Source organism: Myzus persicae, unplaced genomic scaffold (genome assembly GCF_001856785.1).
Source record: "Myzus persicae strain clone G006 unplaced genomic scaffold, MPER_G0061.0, whole genome shotgun sequence".
In the NCBI taxonomy this organism is placed as follows: domain Eukaryota; kingdom Metazoa; phylum Arthropoda; class Insecta; order Hemiptera; family Aphididae; genus Myzus; species Myzus persicae.
In genome coordinates, this window is record NW_019100532.1 from 16,962 (window position 1) to 42,058 (window position 25,097).

The following is a 25,097-nucleotide window of genomic DNA, read 5'->3' on the forward strand; positions in this document are numbered from 1 at the left end:
TATAATTGTCTAATTATGAACATCTGGTCCGTCGTGGACCTGTCAGCTCTAAACCCTCCTTGATAGTGTCCTATTATTTGATCTGCTTTTTCTTTTATTCTGTCTAAAACACAATTCGAGAATATTTTATACGCTACATTGAGCAAGGATACTCCGCGGTAGTTGTTGCAATCTAGATTGTCTCCTTTTTTGTGAATTGGGCATACTACCGCCACCTTCCAATCCTCTGGGAGTTTCTCTGCTGTCCAAACAATAGTAATCACTTGCCAAATCCACTGTATAACATCTTCACCTCCCTTTTTTAAGAGTTCCGCTTGAACACAATCCTCCCCTGGGGATTTGTGGTTTTTTAATCTATGCACTTGTCCTTTTATTTCCTGCAATGTAGGATATGTACATTCTTGTGTATTTATGTTCTCAATATTAAAGGGGAACTTCTCGGTTGGTTCTTCACAATTTAATAGTTTGTAGAAATACTCTCTCCATTTTTCAGCTATTTCTTTTTCTGCCGTTATCAGCATTCCATCATCATCCTTGAGAAAAAGTTCTTTCTTTTTAAAATCTCCTTTTATATCCTTTACTCTCTTAAACATATATCGGGTTCTATTTAATCTAAAGTCCTGTTCCGCATCTTTCATAATATTTTGGATATATTTCCTTTTTTCGCATCTTATTATGTTGTGAGCTTCTTTCCTTCGTCTACTGAAATCTGCAGTCCTTTCTTCATTGTAAGTGCCTTTCAATCATTCCTCTCGGGCTATCTTTCTCCTCTGTACTGCGTCTTCACATATTTTGTTAAACCAGGGTTTCTTCCTCTTTTTCTTTATTCCTATTGTTATTTTTGCAGTTTGTTGCACAGCATTTCTAATTTTGATCCACACATCATTCACATCGTTTGTATTTGTTATATGTTGTACTTTAAGAGTTTCACAGATTCTTCTGCTATAATATTTCTGTATATTAACTTCCTCTAATTTCTCAATATCGTATCTATCTATAGTATTTAATTTTTGTCTGTTTTGCTGATGTATTATCAAAAACACTAAGCATGGCTTTTGCATTTTGATAAAGGCATTTAAAATCAATGTAAATCTATAAAAGACAATAATATAGAATACTTCAAACTAAATAAATATTGGCAAACACAGTTAACATTGTTAATCACACTGCAGTATACAAGTTAAGTAATTCTAATATGTACCTATACTCTACTATACTATTTTAATACAATTTAAATAGATAGGTACTTATATTTTCATACACTTTTATTGAAATCTAGCAAAAACTATTTATAGTATAATCCAAATTCATTTTATTATTATTATTAAAATAGAATTCATGCGAAATAATATTATTTATTATATTTAATAATATGTGAAATATTGAATCATAAATTAATTAATTTTAACTCACCAGCTTATACCCAAGTGGTTTAGTATAGTGGACCCAAGTAGTTTGGATTTCTGTATATGAAAAATTAGCATTTTTCAATGCTTTTAACCTGTATACTGCTGTTTGCCTCCAAGCGCATTCAACATCTGGCCATAACAAATCGTTATGTTTTAGATGACTTATTAAGGAAACAGCATCTTCTTCTACTACTATAAACAAAAATGGTCAAGTGTAAGAATCTTAATAAATTAATAACTGACAAGTTATTTTCATTACTTAGTTCATCACCCAACTCTGCAGAAACTCTGGTGAGATTTTTGTTGCTATTGTTGCTCTTTTTGCATATACCTTGAGGAACTAAACCATGATTTTTTAAATTCCTCATTTTGTTGAAATACTTAGAATAAATTTTACCCTTTGGACATTTATTTTCTGCATTTCGAACAAAGTATGTTTCCTTGCAATAAATAAACATATTTTAAAATTAAATACATAATTATAACAATAAATGTTAGGTTAGATACAAATGTAAAAATACAATATTCTAATCTAAAACAACTATACATAATTGTATATCTTATAGGTATTAGTAAATACATATTAATTTATTATGACTTATGATTAAATGTCTACATAAAACAGCATTAATTTAAAATGCATAACAATTAATTCTGTTTAGGTATTTAAGTTTGTAATTTCCCTATATTATACTATAGCTAAGTACTCAAATGGTTTTAAATGTATAAAAACTAAATAAAAACTTATTACCTACATTGCCATTTTGATAAAAATATTAAAAATAATAATAAACTATATATTACAATTTAGACTGTGAATAGCGATAGCCAAAAGAAATAAAATATGAAGATTATTTTTAAAAATATTCTTTTAGCCGAATCATTAATTTGTTAGCAGAAAATTGAATAACATTTATTGGTGGTCCACTAAATTGTTTTATACTCATAACACTTTTTGACATTACAGCTTTGTTTCTATCGACTTCATATGTTCTTAAATGAGAATTAAACCATTCCAATTAAATTTGTTAAACTACAAAATATATATCATTATTTTTTAATATGATAATTTCAAGAATTTCATATAAACATACTTCATTAATAAAACTAGTTAGGTAATTTCCAGTTTTGTATGTTGTACCTTTAAAGTTGATTTTTGAATAACTATCAAAGCTGTCAGTTGATATATTTAAATGATTGAATATAAATTAATCATAATTATTTGCATTAACTTTTTGTGATTTACTTGTATTGATTTCCGAGTAGTCATATTTTTGACTTAATAAGAAGTGTGCAAATTTGAATTGATACTTATTAGATAATGTTAAACAAATATTTTTTCTAGATGTTATTGCTCTAGCATACATCTTAAACACTTTGTGCTTAGCTTCATAGCCAAAGCACCAAAAATGTCTTGGAGGCCCTGGCTTAAGAATAATTGATGGATAATGGGTCAATAAATGATGTTTGGGTTTTAAATTGTCTTGGAAAAATAAAACATACTCTATATTATGTCTACTTATGAGATTTTTTAAATGTGAAACAGTACCTTGCTGAGTAAGTTGATGTCCTAGTAATATTTCAACTATTTCAAGAAAGTTTAAAAAAAAATTCCAAACTTCATCGTGCTCTGGTATTAAATCACCTACTATTTGAGTAAAAAAATTAACAAAGCACCAGTAGCGGATCCAGAGGTCAACCAAGGGGGGGGGGGCAGTTACATGTACGGTATTTTCAATAGAAATATGTTTATTTTGGATATGTTTTCTAAAACTACTTAGACTTTGAAATGATTTATCGCATTTGTTTTCTTTAGACGTGTAAGTACTAAATGGTCCTAATAATTGTATAATTTTGAAATGCCCTACCAAAGCTGGCAATGTAGGTACATTTAATTCACTAATAAAACAAATCATTTTATGTAATTGAAGTACTTACCTTAGATGCATAAAGAACCATCAAATATTGTAGTCGCTAATCTTTGGATGTGTAGTGCAGGTACGGATAATAATTTAATTATATTTCGCACACTCAATGTACAAATTAAAAGCACAATGCCAAATTGATCGTCGAAATGAGTGGACGTTCCACGTTCGGAATGATATAAGTAAACTTAGTAAACGTGTTTAAATCAGAATAAACATAATCATGTTATGGATTAACTATAAAACTTTTAACTCAACAAAAATAATTTATCAAATTGATTATTACACTGATAAGTTAACAATTGAGCGAGTTTAATAAATACGAGCGGTGAAATTTGTGACTAAATTAAAAACCCAAATCTATTTTTAGGCATTGTCGCTATTTTTCTTTATTTTCGTTATGATAGAATTGACTAGATTATGCCAGATACGAAATGATGAGCGGGTGACGGAGAGCCGGACCGCAATTATTGCCTCGGTACATTCTACCCTTCCATATTTATTAATATTATATGGTTCAATGGATATACCTATGGTATATCAGATGTTACTGAAATAACTTAACAAAATCGCCACTTGCGAGAGTGAGAGACCGCCTTATCTTTTATACATAAAAGACCACGACAACTTGCTTTGTTTACGATTTAAGATATTGCATTTAAAACAATAATAATAATTATTAAATTATTCGTAAACCAGGTCAGGCATTTTAACAAATTTTAAATTATTGATTTATCAAACCGTTATCAATTCTATAAAAACTGTATGATTGGAGCAAAGAAAATGTTTTTAAACCAACATAAGTCTTGTATAATTAATTAAGTAATGATATACTTAACAAATTTATTATTATCAAAATTCAATAAATATAATTTGTTAATTTCAACTACGATATTTCTTTCTGTGTAATTGGAGGTGCACATAGGCCAGCGTCGACTCCGTCACTTTCCGCCGCCACAACGGTCACTCGCTGCCACTGCGAACGTCGGCCGTGTTTATAAATACGACGAATGTCGGTCAACGGCCGCTCCGTCAGCTGTCCATTAGCGCGTCCTGGTACAACAACTGGATGCAGTGATAAGTCCTGTTTTGATTATTTTTCGTGTATTATATTATTATATTTTGTGTATTTTGTATTACCTTTTCTTTTTACTATTTAATTATTATTAGCAGGAGACGTCCTCATCGTATTATTATTATTGTTTATTTGCGACGATCCATACAACGTTCTGTATCAACAATTCATACAAGCTATTATTATTGTTTTTTATTATTAATATTGTAAGTGGTAAAAACCGTTGTACGGTGCGAGTTGTCGGGTCAACTGTTCATAAGAGTTCGACAACGTAAACAATTATTCTTATTATTTAAAGTACATCAACGAACCACATAGCAGAGCATACACTATACTATTATAACTTTATATTTATGTTCATTGCTTATGACAATAATATGAGGTATCCAAGATTTATAATGTACATCAGTCGGTCTTCTTAAATATAAACTGTGCATCATTAATTGATTATTTATCGTATAAGCTACGTTTGAGTAAAAAAGAAAAGTGTGTGCGCCAAGCAATATACAGCTGTACCGTCAGTATAACTATATGCAGACGATGTAAAGTGAATATCAAATGACATGTTCGTCTGCTTCACTGACTGATATACTACATCGTTACATCTAACGTGGTCCTGTCCTTAAAATTTGACTAAAGAATTGTGACTAATGTTTTTGATTGTGTGGTGTACTTTGTATCTGGGTAATCAATGATTACCTAATTATTAAATAATTATGTATCAGGTTAGCTAAATATTAATTTTCAATATAAATATTGTGTTTACGGTTATATAAACAAAAAATTAAATGAAATATCAAGTGTAAACAATGTTTGGATAGTTTACAACCCGAATATGGACAAGTCATAATAGCAGAGGTAGAATTAGTTAATTTGAAACAAAGGGTTTCTTAACTCATCCCAATAAAAATCTATACTTGATTATACAAATGATTGAAGTATGTTTTGAAAAACATGCAGAATCACCAAATATTTTTGAGGAAACTTCTGAAGACTTTTTTAGTAGAAATTTTAAATTAACTTTTCCTTGTGGAGATCATAAAAGTTAAATAGTTAAAAACATTTTTGTTTTTTACATTACTATGAGGATGAGGCAGTTCAGCTACGCTAAAAAACAAAATAAAGTCAAAAAAAAGTAATCAAAATTAGAATCAACTTAGAAATGTTTTTTCTTTTGTCTAGTGTTCTAAAAAAAATCACATACAATTAATTATATTATAATTTATTCATTGAATTTGAATTTAATATATATTTATACATCCTATTAACTATTTATATAAATAAACGTTGTTGGGCGCACACACATTTCTGTTGTTTGAATTTACTCACAGATAGTAGTACATAATAAATAGGTGCTGTTACATTTTTATTAAAGAATTGTAGAACACAAATATTACACTGGATTTTATATTGATGAGCAACGTTCAACTGTTTTTGTATAGTTCAATGTATGCTCTGTTATGTGGTACATTAATACATAGATCAACACGAGTAAGACAATATTCACATATATTAAAATAGATAANTTATATCGGTTGATATAGGAGCATACGGACGACAGAGCGATAGTGGAATATTTACCGAATCAAATATTTTTAAAAATTTGGAAGCTAAATCCTTCAATGTACCTAATTACAGACCATTACCAAACACAACTACTCCAATGCCATTTGTTCTATTGGGTGATCAAGGATATCCACTGAAAGATTATCTATTAAGACCCTATCCATTCGATAAAAATTTGGATTCGGCAAAAGAAACATTTAATTACCGTTTGAGCAAAGCTCGGCGTATGATTGAATGCACTTTTGGAATTTTGGTATCGAAATGGAGATGTTTAAAATCCGAACTTCAAATGAACCCGGAACATGTTGATATAGTTATTAAGACTATATGTTTATTGCATAATATTATCATCGATAAAGAAAGTGTAGATGAAACACTACTGGAGCAGGTTCGGCGTGACCCAACCATCAACTCAGAAACACATTCAGTATCTAGACGCAATAACAGATCAAGAACGGAAGCATACATAATACGTGATACTTTTAAAGATTATTTCACAACTGTTGGAGCTATAATATAAAAGTAACAATTGTTAAATTGTACCTATAATAATATTATATAATTATTCATACCTAAATTTGTATTTTATTTATTACCTATTTATCAAATTTAATTCAGATTTACCACCATCACAATATTAATAATAATAATAATAAACAATAATCTCAATTACAATATTTTATGAAATTTATGTATTTATATTTTTATATTTACTTACCTTTGACCTGCATTTCTTTTTCAATTTCCTGCCACAATTTTCTGGTTACATCTCTGTTATGGTGTTTTTTGCTTGTAGAATCCCATATAGGTTCTCTTTCAAAAACTAAACTAATTAGTCGTTCGCAATCAACCATTATTTCAAAATTCCAAGATACTTTTTTTTAAATAAAACACAGGCAATGAAACACAAAAACTAGTTACGTATGACGTACCGTCTTCTTACTAGTGTTTGATGTAAATGAATAATAATACCTAATAATAATAAAACCTAATAATAATAATTGTTCAACTATATTGGTATTATTTCGGATTGGTAGACGATGCGTGGGAAATATCCATTTTCGGCTTCAAACGGCCGATAAAAACAAATAATATTGTTTTTGCCCGTTAACGGTCGTATACGGCCGAATTATTCTGAACTAGTGTGACCATTATAAATAGATTCAATTGAATTAATATATTCGGGCGTATACGGCCGAATTCGGCCGAACGTTTTTCGGCCGATATCGGGCGTAGTGTGACCAATACCTAAAGGTGCCGTCCGCCGCATGATAATAATATAAATATCTAATAAATAATTATTATGATACATTATTAGATCCCCCCTCCCCGAGACCTAGCCATTATTAATAATAGCTCTATAATGGACTAAAAGTTAAAGTACACTGAGAATAATTTATTATACATACGTAAACAAATGTGTTAGCAAATTATTGTTTGGCAAAATGTCATTATCAGTTATGTTTTAACAGTCGATAATCAACATTGTGTTCTGTTTTGTGAGTTTGAGACTTGTGTAGTTGTGTTAATTATTAAAATGTCCCCAAAAAAGTTTCGAGCCAAAAAAAGGCCTGTTGGGAGACGTCATCTATTAAATAATTTTAAAAAGAACAAATGGTAAGTAATACTTACCTCACTATACTTAATTTTAAACATTATTATTATAATAATTATTAATTTTATAAAATTTACACGATATTTTGATGTTTTCATATACAGTAAAATATTTTTTAAATATTAAATTTAATGTTGAATTTCACCCCGACGTCCTGTCCATTTTGTTCAAGTTCTAAATACTTGGAACTTTATGTAAACTGTAAACATTATATTAAAACTAAACATTACTAAAAATCACTATTTACTAATTGTATATATACGAAATTCGTTAAAATCGTGAAAAAAATATTTACAAGCGTCAAAATCTAAAATTTACGCGTATAATAACGGTTGACTAAAAAAACATTTTAGATATAAGTAATGTAAGATATTATGCAGTATACCTGTATACGTGATACGTTGTATGAATAATTTTGATTTGTTTTGGAACATTTTACAATTTTTAAGTTATTCTAAATTTTTAACAAATATTATTGTAAACGAAAAATGATTCTGAATAGAGACGATTTGTCAGTTTAGGATATTTTATTTATTTATTTTATATCTAAAACCATATGATAGTAAATCTTTATTTTACGTGTGAATTTTTAAATTTTACGAGTAGGTACCGAACTATATAATATTATTATTTTATTTTAAAACTTAATTCATTTCAGTTTAATCACTGATGAAACTAGAGTATTAGAAAATTGTACACCAATATCCAATTTCAATATTAGTGATAATAATGTTCAATTGGATATTATGTTTGATGGCAGTAATTCTCCGACTCAAGGAACCAACATAAATATTTCAACTACGTAAGTCTAAAAATATGTGTGATTATGATTTTATTTATATATATCATTTAATAAAATAAGCATTAAATAATTTAAAAACAAAAAAAAAAATGAATAAATAATAATAAATAAATATTCGTGTAGAGCAAATAATGAAAATGACTCAAATAATTACGTCGATGATGTTCTGGTTCAACAATTGTAAGTTTTTATTTGAATATTTGTATGAATTTCCAATTACGAAATAATCAAAAAATGATAAATATTTTATTTTATTATAATTTTATTTATTAGGGATTTTAGTATCTCTTCACATTCGTTGAGTAGTGTCACTGAAAAAGCTAGATGATCCAACCAACCATTCGTAATATTTGTATTTAGGTAGCTAAATAGAATAATAATCTTTTATTGAAAACAATTATTTTTTAAATATTAGGACTTTGTCGGGTCGAAGGATAGTTGATATAAAATACTTAATAGATCAAGTACAAACAAGACATGTAGGTGGTTTTGATTGCTCATTTGTTGATATGGACTATCAATCGGAAAGCATATATGGGTTTCAAACCATCATGACTTTTAAATGCAGAGTATGTAATATAAAAAAAACCTTGTATTCTGAAAGAGACAATGAAACTATGATTCCAATAAACAAAGCTGTCGTAAATGCTTGTCAAACAATAGGTATATTGGTTTTAAATAATGTAAATAATAGACATGAGTGAATAGTAAATATAATGGTATTATTATTGTATAAAACAAGGAATAGGACATACTCAAATGTCAGAACTAGCAGCGTCGTTAGAAATGCCATCATTATCATGTAATGCATTTCATAGACTACAAACCGAAGTAGGATCTATTCTACAAAATTCTGCATATGACGAAATGAAAAAAGCTGGTGACGAGGAACGCAAAATGGCATTAGAATGCGGAAATGTTGATAGTGATGGGGTTCCCATGTGTACCGTAGTAGCCGATGGACAGTGGTCCAAACGATCGTACAAAACTAAGTATGATGCACTGTCTGGAGTGGTAAGAATGTATTATATAAAAGAAATTTAAAAAAAAAAAATTATGATCGGCTAAAAATTATAAGACAAATTATATTGGTACTTTAATTAGGCAACTATAATTGGATTTAAAACACAAAAAGTGCTATTTGTGGGCATACGTAATAAATATTGCATGATATGTCAAAAATATAATTCAAAAAACGCAAAGGTGCCTGAACATGAGTGTTTTTTGAATTGGACAAAACCGTCAACCGCTAAGGAAACAGACGGCGTACTTGAAGGTTTTACAAAAAGTATTGAAATGCACGGTTTAAAATATAATCACCTCATTGGTAAATAAAAAAAGTAGTTTTTTGAAATAAATCATATCATACTAAAATATTTAATTTGCCTAATATTTAATAGGAGACGGAGACAGCAGTGTTACGAAAAAACTTAACGAACTTTCACCATATGGTCCAACATTTTCAATTAAAAAAATTGAATGTGTTAACCATTTATTACGGAATTATAGCTCCAAACTAACAACTTTAGCTAGAATAACAAAATATCCGATTCGTATTCGAAAACATATTCTTACAAATATTCTGAGATTCCGAGGAGATGTTATCAAAGCAGTAAAACATTGGCAAGATACTGTTGGTCTTTCAAAGTTAGAAAAAATTAAAGGTTTGATTTTAAAATGTATACCAACTTTTGTCTATAGTAGAAAATTATAATATTATATTTAAAAAAAACGAATGTACCTATATGGCTATATAATATGAAAATAATAAATCGGGTATTGTAAGAGTTAGTATTTTTGTTGCAATAGTTTATAAATTATAAACCAAGAAACTTTAAATGTTTAACGATAATAAATATGATAAAGGTACATTTACCATTAAAAAGGGTTCTTACTATTTATTTGAAATTAATTTGTAAAATAGTAAACAATCATTATATATGTTTTAGAGATAAGAAATGATTTGTTAAATGGACCTTATCATCGTCTAGGCCAACATGATAATTGTAATAAATACTTTTGTAACCAACTTACGTCAAATAATATGAACTTGGTGCCAGAAGCAGAAAAATCTGGTATGATGCAAGAAATTAAAAATTATGCATTACGACTTGCAAATAATGCCGAGAGCCTTCTTGAAAATAAAAATAATAACATATGTGAACAATTTAATGCAATTATAAATAAACACATAGCCGGCAAACGAATTAATTTCAGCAATAGAGGAAACTACAATACTAGAGTTCATGCTGCAGTGATATCATTTAACTCTAAAGAATATTTGAGGTGCATTCATAAAAAAATATCGAACTTTAGTCCAGGTGCGTATTTTAATACTACTGAGTTTGTAAAAGTTATATTTGTTGATAGTTATAATATCTAAGTTTTTATGTAGGTAAATTCGTCACAAGTGAATTAAAAAAAAAAAAACGTGTGTACACTAACTACCAAAGCTGGGCACTAACTAGTTAGAAAGTTGTGAGTAGTGTGAGTAATGATGTGAGAAATAGAGAACACTAACATAATCATTTGGTGAAAATTTCAAGTATTTACAGTGATTAGTTTTTGAATTACAACAATATAAAAAAATCGATTTGGTCGAAAACTGGTTTTGCGTAAAAATTCCCGTTTTTCTGTCACTTTTTTTTTTGTTTTTCTCGATTTTTTTGAGGACTGTTGGAAAATGTTTACTTTCCACCTGTATAATGCACCAAGGATATTCACTTTGCCATCGGAAACCTCCCCTGCAGTTTGAAATTGAAGCATTATTTCGACTAGTTATGCTGTACACAGACACAAAAAAATAACATCATTGTAAAATCAATACATTCATCATTTCGTTCAGAATCTAAAAATGGTTTTTTAAAGTTATGTTTTAAACTAAAAAAAAAAACTAACTTCTAACTTCTACTCTTTAACTAGTTGAAAAAAGTGACAAAGTTGCCCAACTTTGCTTACTACTCTATATATACCCTCTGTGCAAAAACCAATCTCATAGACTTCACATAGCTATTACCATGTAACATGAGAAGTTAAAAACTAGTGCCTTATGCTGTCTCAGAGATATCGCACGGACGCCAAACGCCAGGTTGAGTGATGTTATAAATGGGATGTTAAAAAATTAAGTCTATAGGACTTCACAAATAACTTCTTACTCAACTTCTATCGGTTGTTTATTTAGATCGCTCAATAGTTAATAAACAAAACATAGACTTCTATAAATCATCAAAAATATATTACATCAAACTCACATATATGTCAAATTAAACTGCTTTATTTACTTCACTTAGACTTCTCAGAGATATTAAACCATTTTATTATTAGTTTTTTACACTGCATTTTTCAACTACCTTAAGTAGTTTGAAATTGATGTCGTTGAGTAATTGTGAAACAACTTTTAGATCAAACATAATTATTCTATAATTATAGCTCTATAGCTATTATATATTTATATAGGTAGGTATACTGTATAATATTAGTATACCGCTATTATATTAGCTGTATAAAACTTGCCATAATAGAAGTTATATAGTTATCAAATTAAAAATATTATTCCAGTGTACCTACAGTTGGAGCTATAATGTCAAGTGTTAAAAACATGTAAGTATTTTCTAATGTTCTTTTTTAGTTATTGAGGGAGGAAAACATTTAAATAATAGACAGTAAATTGTTAAAACAGTAAAGGTACTTTTATTTATTGAAACAAAAAAATGTATAATATTTATTATACTATGTACACTTGATAATAATAATAATGATAATAATGAGGCAACTGCCTTTACATCATATAAAAAGTTAGGTGCAAAATGTAAAATTTGCAATTGAGTATTAAATTTATAACATAAGTAGTTAAGCGTGGTTCATAATAGGTAATAATAAGTTCATAATAATATAGCACTTACAATTTACATACAAAATAACTAGCACATCATATAATTAATAATAATTAGTAGGTACCTGGTACCTACCTAATGAACAACTATTTACTTTTATACAAAAAAAAGAAGGTACAAAAATGCATTTAAATTTAAAAGCTGGCTATTGAATAAACCATTAGTGCATAATTATAATGTAAACAGCAACATTTATGTATGTAATAATAATGAGGCAACTGCCTTTACATCATATAAAAAGTAAGGTGCAAAATGTAAAATTTGCAATTGAGTATTAAATTTATAACATAAGTAGTTAAGCATGGTTCATAATAGGTAATAATAAGTTCATAATAATATAGCACTTACAATTTACATACAAAATAACTAGCACATCATATAATATATAATAATTAGTAGGTACCTACCTAATGAACAACTTTTCTTTTATACAAAAATAAGTAGGTACAAAAATGCATTTAAATTTAAAAGCTGGCTATTGAATAAACCATTAGTGCATAATAATAATGTAAACAGCAAAATGTATGTATCTAATAATAATGAGGCAACTGCCTTTACATCATATAAAAAGTAAGGTGCAAAATGTAAAATTTGCAATTGAGTATTAAATTTATAACATAAGAAGTTAAGCATGGTTCATAATAGGTAATAATAAGTTCATAATAATATAGCACTTACAATTTACATACAAAATAACTAGCACATCATATAATATATAATAATTAGTAGGTACCTACTACCTACCTAATGAACAACTTTTCTTTCATACAAAAATAAGTAGGTACAAAAATACATTTAAATTTAAAATCTGGCTATTGAATAAACCATTAGTGCATAATAATAATGTAAACAGCAAAATTTATGTATGTAATAATAATGAGGCAACTGCCTTTACATCAGAAATGGGTATAAAAATGCATTTATATTTTAATGACAATAAGTTAATAATAAAAGAATTTGATACAGATATTGTATCAACATAAAAAGAGCCTACAACACTAGATAAAACTGGTGTCTCAAACATTAATGTTAAATTATTATATTTAATAACTTCAAGAAAAATAGAGCCATCTTCACGTTTACCAATTTTTTGGATATTTACAATTTCATTTGTATCTAAAAAAAAATATTTATTACATATATTACTTCTACTGACAACAAATTTTTCCAGAATTATTTGATCATACAAAGTTACTGAAGGGTCTCTATGGTATAGTGGGTCATAGTCTATTTCATTTTTCAGTATAGGATAATTTGGTAAAGTTTTAATTTGGATGCTTTGAAGTTCAACAACTCTATTATAAACATCTTGTAGTGGGTATCTGGCATTTTTTACAGTTTTTTTTATTATTTGTAAACAGTTTTCATATTTAAATGCACTAAAATTATCAAGAGGACCGTGTTGAAGTGCAAAGTCAGCCAAATGAATTAATCCATGTACATTATATGTAACATATTCATAACCGTATAAAGTAGGATATTGAGAAACAAATGTCATAAGTAAATTTTTTGCTATAGAATTATGTGTTATGTACAAATCATTGCTAATCAATATTTTTATTGCACAATGTAATAACATAAAATGTTGAAAAAGTTGTTTTGTTAATCTTCCTTTTAAAACAATTAAAGACGTATACAAAAGAAAAGACCTAAATTCCGTAGCTTTAAAAAATTCTAATTCATCCAAACTCCGCGGTAATCTATTAAATTCTGAAGGGAAGTATGGTTTTATGTCAATGAGTTGTGAAGAAATTTCAGATACTATTTCAACACTTTTAAACCTAATAGGTTTTTTTCCTTTTACCCAAAAAGTAAGTAAACGTTTCATGACCCCAAGACAGACATTGTGCATATAGTCTAAAACGACAGTTGATACTAAATTAATGGGAAATTCTTCTAAAGGGCTAGGTCCTTTGTGGTAATCCTCATCCTTTTTTGTACGAAATGAATCGTCAGTTCTTAAAGGAGAAGACACTCCTAAAAATGACATCCGGCCATTAATAAAGGTTCCTTCTTCAATACAAGAATTGCAGCTATGGTAGGCGTTAAAGGATTTAACATTTAAAATAAATGCCTTTGCTGGAGCATCACAAATTATTTGACTTATAATAAAATTGTAAATTTTACCATTTAAGTGTATTCCATTTGAAATAATACTTTTCATTTCAGTCATAAAAGAGTTTAAATATTCAAAAATTGACTCTGGCTTTTTAAATCTACCATAATATATTCCCACAGGCATAACATATTTTGACAATATTGGAATATTTACTATAGAAATTAAAATTGGCCATAAATTTGATTTAGAGTTTTTAGAAATTGGCAATCCATCAATATTTATTCCCAATTGTATATTAAAAGTATTTTTAAGTTGTTCAACATAAGCAAGTAAAATAGGTGTAATCATAAATTCTATACCAATATGAATATATGTACCAGGATGAACATTAATTATTGCATGGTCCTTGGGGGTTTGAAATAGAGTTCTTACATCTTTTGGCAAATCAAGTCCTTCAGATCTAAGAATTTCTAAAAGTTTATTTACACAGTTATGTGAAATATGAAAGTCACAAATTAACTGTCGTAATTTATCCTTAAGTGTTTTACTTTCAGTACTAATAGGTTGATTTGGAGGATTAAAGCCTGTAGCTATTTCATTTGACTGATTACAATTGTCTGGTATACTGGGATACATTGTAGTTTGAATAGTTTGAGCATTTGATGGAGTACACACATTTGTAAAATCCTGATGTTGCAACACTTCAACATACTCACAGTTCGTAGTACTTTTATTCGGATGACTCGATAGGGCAGTAAAATTTAAGCTAGCTGCTTTCTTATCAGCTTCAAGACATCGTTTGAAATTTCTTTTGGACATATGATGCAACGGTTTTCTTTTTTTAAACTATTACAGAAATTGCAATGCAGAATTTAAACAATATACTCAAACAAAAGTTAAACTTTATAACCATTTTAAAAATTAAAGGTCAATATTATATAATTCAACTTTAAAGTACCTATATTTAAACTAAACTAGTGTCTAACATCCTAATACCTAACCATTTTAGACAAATTACAGGCCAATATTATATAGGTATTTTAACTTGTAAGTATGAACGATGTACATTACCTAACCTAGATTTAGACTAACTAAATTAGTACCTATATCATTTCCTGAATATTATCTAAAAAATATATATTATTTAAAGACATTCATTTATTATACAGCAACCATGTATAAAATACTTACTATACAATATATAATAGATGTGTATAAGTTTATACTATTGTTTTCTTCTTTTAGTATAAATTATTTATTTTGAGTTTGTTGATCTCTTATAAATCATTGTGAGCCATGACGAAACCAGTCTTTAACATGCAACTCAAAATCAAGGTCTGATGAGTTGAATTTTTCCCTAGATAAGTCTATAGAACAAATAAACAAACAAAAATGAGAAATCGCACTAAACATTTTTGACACAAAAATATTTAAATTACCTTTCATGATGCTCATAAACCAAATATTTTCAAGTCTGTAATTATTACGAAAACCTGTCCACGAGCATTTCGATGATAGCTCGTTACTGAAAATCCTTTGTAACACACGTTTAATGAAATTCTTGATGTCAGTACCTCCAATTCTAGTAATAAAATTTATCTGCGAAATTAAAGTATGTATTTAATAGGACTTTATTTAAAATGGAATATGCATTAGTTAGGTATTTATAATGTAACAGGCATAAACATAAGTACAAACATACGTCATGTGAAAATTACCACATTGAGTTTAAAATCTGGATCATTTGTAATACGAGTATCAAAATCTTTAAGTGAATCGATATCTTTTAAAGGAAACATGGTTAAAAATGCATTATCTACAGGGTTATTATGATTTTGGGTACCAGACATATTTTTTATGATTTTTTCTAGACAATCCAGCCTTCCATCAATTCGTTTTAAATATGCATTGGTTTCAATGCCTTGTTCATATATAATATTTAATATATTTGACTGAACAGCATCTGAAGTAGAAAAATATTAATTTTTTAAATAGTTATTACTTTTTATACAACTAGGTACTAAATACAATAGGTTACATGATATTAGATACATATTGTATATTTTTTAATAAAAATAAACAGTTTTTAGTTTTTAGCAAAGCATAATTTAATGTAACATGTAAGTAAACTACATGAGTGCATCAATGTTTTTGCAATGATTAAGTGGTCTTAAATTGTCACCTTTTAAATGTGACATATTAACATTAAAAAAATCTTAAAGTTAAGACATAACTACAACTCACCACGACTAACAGAAAAATTGTTTGAATTATTATTGACTATAGCTGAGGCAGATAGTAATGGGCGAGGTGTTGAAAACTGTGAATTATGTGTTGTGTTTTCAGAACACAAAGGAGATGCAGACTCATAAACATTTACATTTTGATCGTTCATGTTTAATAATGTGTTCATTGCAGCTAAACAAATTTTAAATGGGTACAATAGACACATATACATTTTGTAGTTTCAGAATTGATAAATTTATTTATTAAATTTTCATTGTTACATATTATATAGAATTTTTTAATGATATTACTTACATAACATATAGGTGCTGCTAGCCATTTGTACAGTAGGTTCCTGTGAAATGTTTACAGAACTTTGATCAATATTGTACATATTTTCTTCATTGCTACATGCTACATTTCTTGCTTCACATGATTTTTGCAATATAGTTTTAGGATGTTTATCATAATTTGAGACTAAAAATAAAAATTTAAATTGGATAAGGTAAAAACAATATCACACACTGCTACAGCATACGGAACAATACCCAATATTTCTCTATAAACTATAATTTACTATACTAATGTCTATTACAGTATAGGTAATAAAACAGAGTGATAATTTTAAATATAAAAAAATATTATTTAAAATTTTCAAACTTTCTGGGTATTTAACTTTAGAATTATTAAAAATTTATCACTAAACTGGGTATATGAATATGCATTTAAGAATAGATATATAATTACTAGAAGACATGGATCCCAATGAATTTGGTTCAAAACTATAATTACAAGACTCTTCTTGAATACCAGTTATTGCATTTGATATTAAACTTTTTGCTTCATCATTTTTTTTTTTTATTACCATAAGTGGTTGATCATTGTCACTGCTGTCTATAAATATAAATGTTGGTTGAATAGTTAATAAAGTACAAACAATATTATTAATTTTGCTGCTAAAAATTCCCACTTTTAACTCTTAATAACTATATATTAATAAACTTATATATTTATTGCAATAAACCAACTTTGGATAGAAAATAGTTCTTATAACTTATAAGACAGCATAGGGGGAGCCAGAAGTATTATTTAGCGTATGCAGAATCTAAATCAGCCCACCACAATTATGGGGAGGGGGTTTGGGTAGCCCTAAAATCCCTATTTTCAGATATTTTATAGGTCACCGTAATTAGTTGCCATTGGTTTTTTTCGTTATTTATAAATTGTAAGCTATCATTTTATTATTAGCTTATTTATATTCAAAATTTCAAATTTTTATTAATTTTAAATATGCCGAATGTAAGCACAATTGAATTCCTCCTGCAGTTGGCAATATTTTTGTTGTATAATATAATCAGTTAGTTCTAAAAAAAGAAAATGAAATTGAAGAAATGGAAAATGAGATAGAAATTATATTTATTATTTGAAATTATTTTATATAGAAAAATAAAGTTAGGAACTGTCTTTGTTTGGAAAATGAATATATGGAAAATACATTGTTAAGAACAAATGTAATGATTAGTATTTATAATGATCATTAGACTTCAGCCAAATTAACCATTCATAGATTTTACTTTTATTAATTAAATTAAACTTAAATCAAAGCAGCCATCAGGGCAATTAGGGCGTACAGCTGCTTACCCTGCACGCCCTGTGGCTCCGCCTATGTAAGACAGTATATCTAACATAAGAATTATTTAAAAATATGATTTTTTTAAAAATATAATTATCAACAATTATTGTGAATATATATTAGATTCTAAATTTTTTTTTTATTTATCTGTTTCATTTTAAATGTGTTGATTATAATTTAATATTTTCAATTATCCACCTCTATTAATTCGGTATTGTGTTAGTATGTTATACCTACTCAATATTTATTTATTAACAGTTAAATATATAACAAAATACAAATTTAGTAATAATTCTTATTTTCTTTTAAACTAATAAATAATAAATAACTAATAACTAATAAATAATATTTAAATTAAATAGTAATAGTAATAAGTAATTACCGCTATCATTAATATTGTCATTACTTCCAAAAAGGTTTTTTCTTGAGGAAAAATTGTTAGGCTTGGCTTTTTTATAACTTCTGTCGGATTCAGAAGCTGACAAAAAAACCTCTCTTTCTTTTTTTGCAGCTTCATCATAATTATCTACATATAATTTAATGATTTATTAATTGTGCTTGTATACATAGGTTTATGTATTATACTAATTTTATAATAGCCAATTGGTATATTCTTATAGTTTTTTATCCAAGTGAGTACTACAGATCTGTGGTAGCAACAAAAGTTACATACATTTTTTTTAACAAACATCTTATCTTTTAACTATAAGTCCTAGAAGTTTTCAAATACAAATATTAAATATAATAACAAAAAGGTGGGTTAGTGGATGTCACTCTGCAGTAAAGTAGGTTACAAGTGGGTCACTGTAATGGATGGTGTTAAATTTGAATTCAATGATATAATATCATTGTATAAGAAAAACGATTCTGAGCGAAAATGGTCAGTCAGCTTATGGTATTACTAAGTATATTTGATGATATTAAGGTGAATAAATTTTTACTTTTAACCCCCCAAAGTACCATCTAGATTCACTTTCCTATCAGAAAAGTTACTGTTGAAGAAAATCCAAGCACTTTTACTGTCCTAAAAGGTGATGACAGACACAAAAAAAAATTAAAAAATTAAAAAAAAACACACATCATTGTAAAATCAATACATTCATAGCTTCGCTCAGAATCTAAAATTAGAAATATTTTATGATAATATACGACACTATATGGATAACATACCCACTGTAAATAATTTACTTATTAGTGAGTACCTATATAAAATGAGCCATTAACTTGACAAAAATTTTTCTGGTACCTAAGAATACATTTCATGAAGTAGACATGAAACATCTGTATTATCAAAAGAAGAACTATTCAACCCTACATGGCAACATGTATTGTAATAACAAAATAGAAACAAGGTAAAACCCTTCAATCTTAACACGTTCACTGCCGACCGAATTATGCATTAGCGCGCGCGTAGCCGTAACCAAAAACCAGTCTCGGCTGATACTGTCAACTACGTGTTGACACCGGCGTTGCGCGCCCGATTCATGCTAATAATAAATAAGAATCCACAATTATATCTAAATAAATACTTGATAAATTATCATACATCACACTTACAATTATGTTTTTCAATAATATTACGATACTATTGAGTTTATAAGTACTTTGGTTTTTTTCAATTTGTACTACAACACAGCGGTTACACAAAAATGTAAAATGAAAATTCAACTTTTTTTTTGTATAGATTTATTTTTAATATTTAATAAAATGAAATAAAATAAAAAAATACTACTTATTGAATTAAACTGTAGTTTTTAACTTACAAATAAGTATAAATATAAATAAAACAATAAACATAATTTTTAATTTATATACTTCTGTGAAATTCTTCGAAGCAGTCTAGACAAAATCCTGGCTCGTCTTCACACATTGAACAATAAAACGACGTCATTTTTCGTACTCCTTTTGAACTGCATAGTTTACATCTCTTATACATGATTTTGTTGTTTTTATTTTTAGGTACTTTTTTTGAAAAATGTAATGCATTATTATTTGTTGGTTGTCTTTTAGTAATATTATTTTCCCCAGAATTTAATATAGTCGAAATAATTTTTAACCGATAGTCGTAAAATGAAATTTTTTTTACATTTTTATTATACAATAAGTACGAATTAAGTAGTAGGATTTGTATAAAGTGTATTCCTAGTTTCTTATACCACCGCAACGTTTTCCTTTCGCAAGGATAATAAGAAAGCATTTGATCCTGTCTGTCAATGCCCGACATATATTCATTATACTTTATTATGGAAAGAGGTTTCGATTTAATTATTCCTTTTCTATTAGTTATATTTACCAAATCGTGTGAATGTTCTGAAGATATTGCGATCACATCTCGTCTGTCTTTCCATTTTACCACACCAACTCCCTTTTCTGTATATTGACAAATTGTTTCACCTTTCTTCAATTTTTTATCATTTATAGCTTTAGGATTATTTTTTCTGTTGGCTCGTAAAGTACCCGTACAGTATGTTTGTTTTTCTAATAAATAATGTGCTAACTTGACACTATTATAATAGTTGTCCATATAGATTGAATGGCCTTTGTAATAATAACCTTCCATTAGTTTCTCTACAACGTATTCGGTATGACTTAACTCTTCTGATGTACCAGTACCCTCTCCTGAATAAATTAGAACTCTATGAACCAATCCCCACGACTCAGTCATCATATACAACTTAATCCCGTATTTGTGTCTCTTATTTTTTATATACTGACGAAACATAAGTCTTCCTCTAAATAAAACCATAGATTCGTCGATCGATAAATTTTTAGATGGTTGGTAAAGTTCTTCCATTGTTTTATTGAAATAATTTGTCATTTTGTCAATTTTATGTAAGCGACTTGTAGGATTATCATTTTGTCCGGGATTTTTGCAAAAATGTAGGACTCTGAGCAATAGCATAAATCGGTTACGACTCATAGTACTTCGAAAAATATGAAAATTGAAAAGCTCATTGGTTTTCCAATAATCTTCTAATCTATTTACGCGAATAGTACCAGTGTGAAATAAAAGAGCAATAAATTTTTTCATTTCAACAACGTCTGTATTTTTCCAAGTTGAAATACGAGAATTAGACCGATCGCTGTTCAAAAAGACTTCAACTGCATATGAATTTGCCTCTTCAACTAAAAACTCCCAAAATGTGTTTGTAACAAATAAATTAAAATAATCAATTGGGTCGTTACCTTTAGGAAAAATTTTAAGTCCTGGTGTTTCAGAAAAAGGAATATCTATAACTTGAGGACGACAAGTAGACCAGTTATAATTGTTTTCACGGCTAATTTGTGGTGAAGCTAAATCTGTTTCAGTAAGCGATGCAGGCGATTGATTGGCAATATTTTGTTCAACTATATTATTTTGATCACAATCGTCATCTGCAGAATCGCCCTCACCTAAACTATCACTCCCAGAATTAAGACCAAAATCTTCGTCTGACAATAGAAAATCTCCATTATTAATCATACTGAGTATTTCTTCATCAGTAAGAATAGAAGCCATTATACTATCACTATGTAGGATTAAAATGAACAATTTTAAATGTACTTAAAAAAACACACACAAAATAATATCAATTCTAGTGACTACGACTGACTACGACAATGTACGCACGTTGAAGAATGACTGTCAAACATAAAAGATAAAACTGTGTAATATTTCAACAATAATAATTTGGTATATGTGTATTATATATTAAGATATTAAATAATATCAACGAAAATAATAATTAGGAAAAATATTCTATAAATAATTCGAAAAATGAATCCAACTATACCATTCAATTTTACACGGGCTATCGAATCTATTAATAAATAAATAAATAACATGCGATAAAAGCCGACCCCGTGACAATATATTAAAAATGGATAGTTTTGGTGTCAACAACGTATTGACAGTGGCCACCGGCGAATGTACGTGTGTCAACTACGTGTTGACACCGGCAGTGAACGTGTTAATATTGTACCCACATACTAATTTTTAAATAAGTTGAATATCATCTTCATCAAAAACTTAAACAAATATAATATGTTCTAGTCTTTAGGGTATTTTATCATAAAAAAATATTCTACCAAATACTAATTTACTCCACTATATAGGATCTAAGTTATCTTTTATATTATATTTAAATTTCATTATGTATTATATGTATACATACCAAAACATAAGTCGTCCACCAAATTTACTGGATACAAAGACCAGTTATTTGAAGGCTCTATGGCATTACTTAGCATGACTGGTGTAACTTTCTGCTTCCTGGGCCATTTACAATACACTATTTTGTCTTGACGACTTATCCAATTATTAGGAATGACAGAATAAGTATTTTCTTCTTCGAAGTAACCCACAAACCACTGGAATTAATTATTACAAACAAGACCAAATAATAGAATACAATTTAGAAAGAACATCAGCATTACCTACTATAAACGATCAAAAAATTGTATATACCTAGGTACCTTTGTAATATAATAAAATAAAATAAAATTTTTAATTTGTAACATAATATGGTAACTATGTTTATTGGATATTATAAAGTGCATGTGTTTTCTTTTTTTTATCATTAACTTCAAACACAATACAAATATTAAATTTAAATTTTCCAAAATTAAAACAAACTACCTATTGCAAGTTGCAACTATCTTCCTTGATAAATAAAATATAATATTGACCTTTAATGTATCTGATCTAAAATTCCTGACAAATTTAAAACGCCCAAAAGTAAGAAATACATTGTAATAAATAAACATTTATTTTATACTAATACCAATAGGTAAAATAAAATATTATTGGTAATAAACTAATAACCAGAGGGATTGCTCCTTCCTAATATGAAATCATTTGCTGACGGAATAAAAAATGTACCTACCTATTCTAATATTTTTAAAGAATATATTGAATGTATTTGTTTATTCCCTGTACCCACATTTCTATGAATTAGCAATTAATGACATTTTCACAACATTATTTAATATAATTAAATAATTACTGCAAGGCTAATTAAGTTAATAGGTATAGCCGCGCGTATAGGTAACTAAATTATTAGGCATGAATATTATTATTACTTTGGTTATGTTACCTACTACGTATTAAATATTAGGTTCGTCTAAAGACTAAAATTGATTATAATTTTTAATAATGTTTGATTTGTACTTACTGTTCTTTGCGAAGTCGAAGTGGTGTCCATAATTAAAATATGTATAGGTAGATACTGTATTACTGTATAGGTAGCACTAGGTATGTAGGTACACTGATATCACAAAAAATGTATAAAATTATATAAATCACTGCAGATCACAACTTACAGGATGCGTGATTGATGAGTAGTGACTAGTGAGCACAAAACGATAGTGGAGAACTGGAGAACGGACAAACACCATTGCAATATCACATCACATAATTATAAATAAAAAAAAAATAGCCAATTGTAATAACGCATTGTGATATTTTTAATCGAACATATCCACGAACTTCACATAGGAGTGTATTTAACGTTCTAATGTGATGTTTGGTATTAAAATGGACAACTAATATATGTATATGCGACATCCACAAGCAGATGTTCTAATTATAGACGAAACGCAGAGTTTATTAAAATACCTAATTATGTAACATTGTAACTTCACATCGATGTCATATTTTTTATCGATAAGAAATTATTTCGTCGTTACGTCAAGATAATATTATTTTAAATAACTATGTGGAGTTACAAATAAACAACAATTAGTCATACATTTGTCGCAGTCTCGTGGATATCCACAGAACGAATTTTCATCTCATCGATAACATATAGATGTTACATTGAGAAGTTACCATTTTAGTTAACGTATTACAACACATGGAAGTTAAAATCTTGGAATTGCACAGAGGGTACTATTATTAAACTTCAATATTTATTTACTTATATATAGGTACATTTACATAATTTTTTTTTTTTGGTTTAGGAAAGTTTGGTAAAAAGTATTTAAAAAACCATGAAAGGATTTTAGGCAATAGTAGTAGAAGGCGTCAATTGTTCCCTAAAAAAAATAAAAATAAAAAACCAGTATCAAATGGTCCTGACGCAGACTATGGTATGGCAGAACCTCTTTCTGTAGATTTTACCCCAGAAGAAATTGAGGATAAAAAAAATAAATTTCTTGCCAAACTTAAAAATACAAATTTTGTACAAATTGAAATTGATACAAGAGAGCAGGCTGATAATCAATTATGGTATCAAGAACGTAAAATTCGTTTGACAGCTTCGTCATTTGGCCAAATATGTAAGATGAGACCCAATACAAGTTGCAAAAATTCTGTTTATAACATTCTATACGCAACTAATGTGCAAGCAAAATCTCTTCAGTATGGAAAGTACATGGAGATTGCTGCACGTAAAAAGGCTGAGGAAACCATGAATTTTACTGTACAACCTTGTGGATTATTTATAGATACAGAGTTTCCCTATTTGGCAGCAAGTCCAGGTATTGTATAAGATACCTAATGAGTTATATGTTATCAATATTTTATTCATTTTACATAATAATATGTATTATATTATAATGTATTTAGATGGTTTGATTGGGGAAGATAGTGTCATAGAGATAAAATGTCCATTTAGTGCTAGAAATACATCTAATGCAATAGATGCTGTAAATAACAATTTAGTGAGGAAAAAATAAATAATATTTTTTTTTTTTTATAAGTAGCACTTAACATAACCTATAATATAAACTAAAATAATAATTTGATTATTTTTGATGATATTTTATATTTCTATCTTTGCAAATATACTTGCGAATACATGTATTTGTTTTTGTTAACAGCTAAAATATTGTAGTATCACAGATAATTCCATAAAATTAAAGACGGACAATATATATTATTATCAAATAATAGGACAGATGCGTATTACTAAA

The 25,097-nt window shown here is 27.9% G+C and overlaps 4 protein-coding genes and 1 pseudogene across 4 annotated transcripts; 2 read left to right on the forward strand and 3 right to left on the reverse strand.

Moving 5' to 3' along the window:
* LOC111031034 overlaps positions 1-3,368 on the reverse strand; it is an 8,343-nt pseudogene extending 4,975 nt beyond the window's left edge.
* Positions 3,369-5,338: 1,970 nt separating this feature from the next.
* LOC111031044 (protein ALP1-like) lies at positions 5,339-6,495 on the forward strand. The gene is made up of 2 exons (XM_022310833.1): positions 5,339-5,453; positions 5,954-6,495. Exons 1-2 carry the CDS (start codon positions 5,339-5,341, stop codon positions 6,493-6,495), a joined length of 657 nt encoding a protein of 218 aa, XP_022166525.1.
* A 9,116-nt stretch (positions 6,496-15,611) lies between these two features.
* On the reverse strand, positions 15,612-18,894 carry LOC111031052. Its single transcript, XM_022310840.1, has 8 exons — positions 18,873-18,894; positions 18,586-18,729; positions 17,318-17,464; positions 16,886-17,080; positions 16,589-16,762; positions 16,063-16,307; positions 15,784-15,943; positions 15,612-15,711 (listed from the first exon to the last, which is right to left on the reverse strand). The coding sequence occupies exons 1-8, from the start codon at positions 18,892-18,894 to the stop codon at positions 15,629-15,631; spliced, it is 1,170 nt and encodes a 389-aa protein (XP_022166532.1). The 3' UTR covers positions 15,612-15,628.
* A 682-nt stretch (positions 18,895-19,576) lies between these two features.
* LOC111031109 (piggyBac transposable element-derived protein 4-like) lies at positions 19,577-22,150 on the reverse strand. The gene has a single exon (XM_022310911.1). It carries the CDS (start codon positions 21,700-21,702, stop codon positions 20,011-20,013), a length of 1,692 nt encoding a protein of 563 aa, XP_022166603.1. The 5' UTR covers positions 21,703-22,150; the 3' UTR covers positions 19,577-20,010.
* A 1,553-nt stretch (positions 22,151-23,703) lies between these two features.
* LOC111031070 lies at positions 23,704-24,780 on the forward strand. Its single transcript, XM_022310859.1, has 2 exons — positions 23,704-23,710; positions 24,144-24,780. Exons 1-2 carry the CDS (start codon positions 23,704-23,706, stop codon positions 24,671-24,673), a joined length of 537 nt encoding a protein of 178 aa, XP_022166551.1. The 3' UTR covers positions 24,674-24,780.
* The last annotated feature ends 317 nt before the right edge of the window (positions 24,781-25,097 follow it).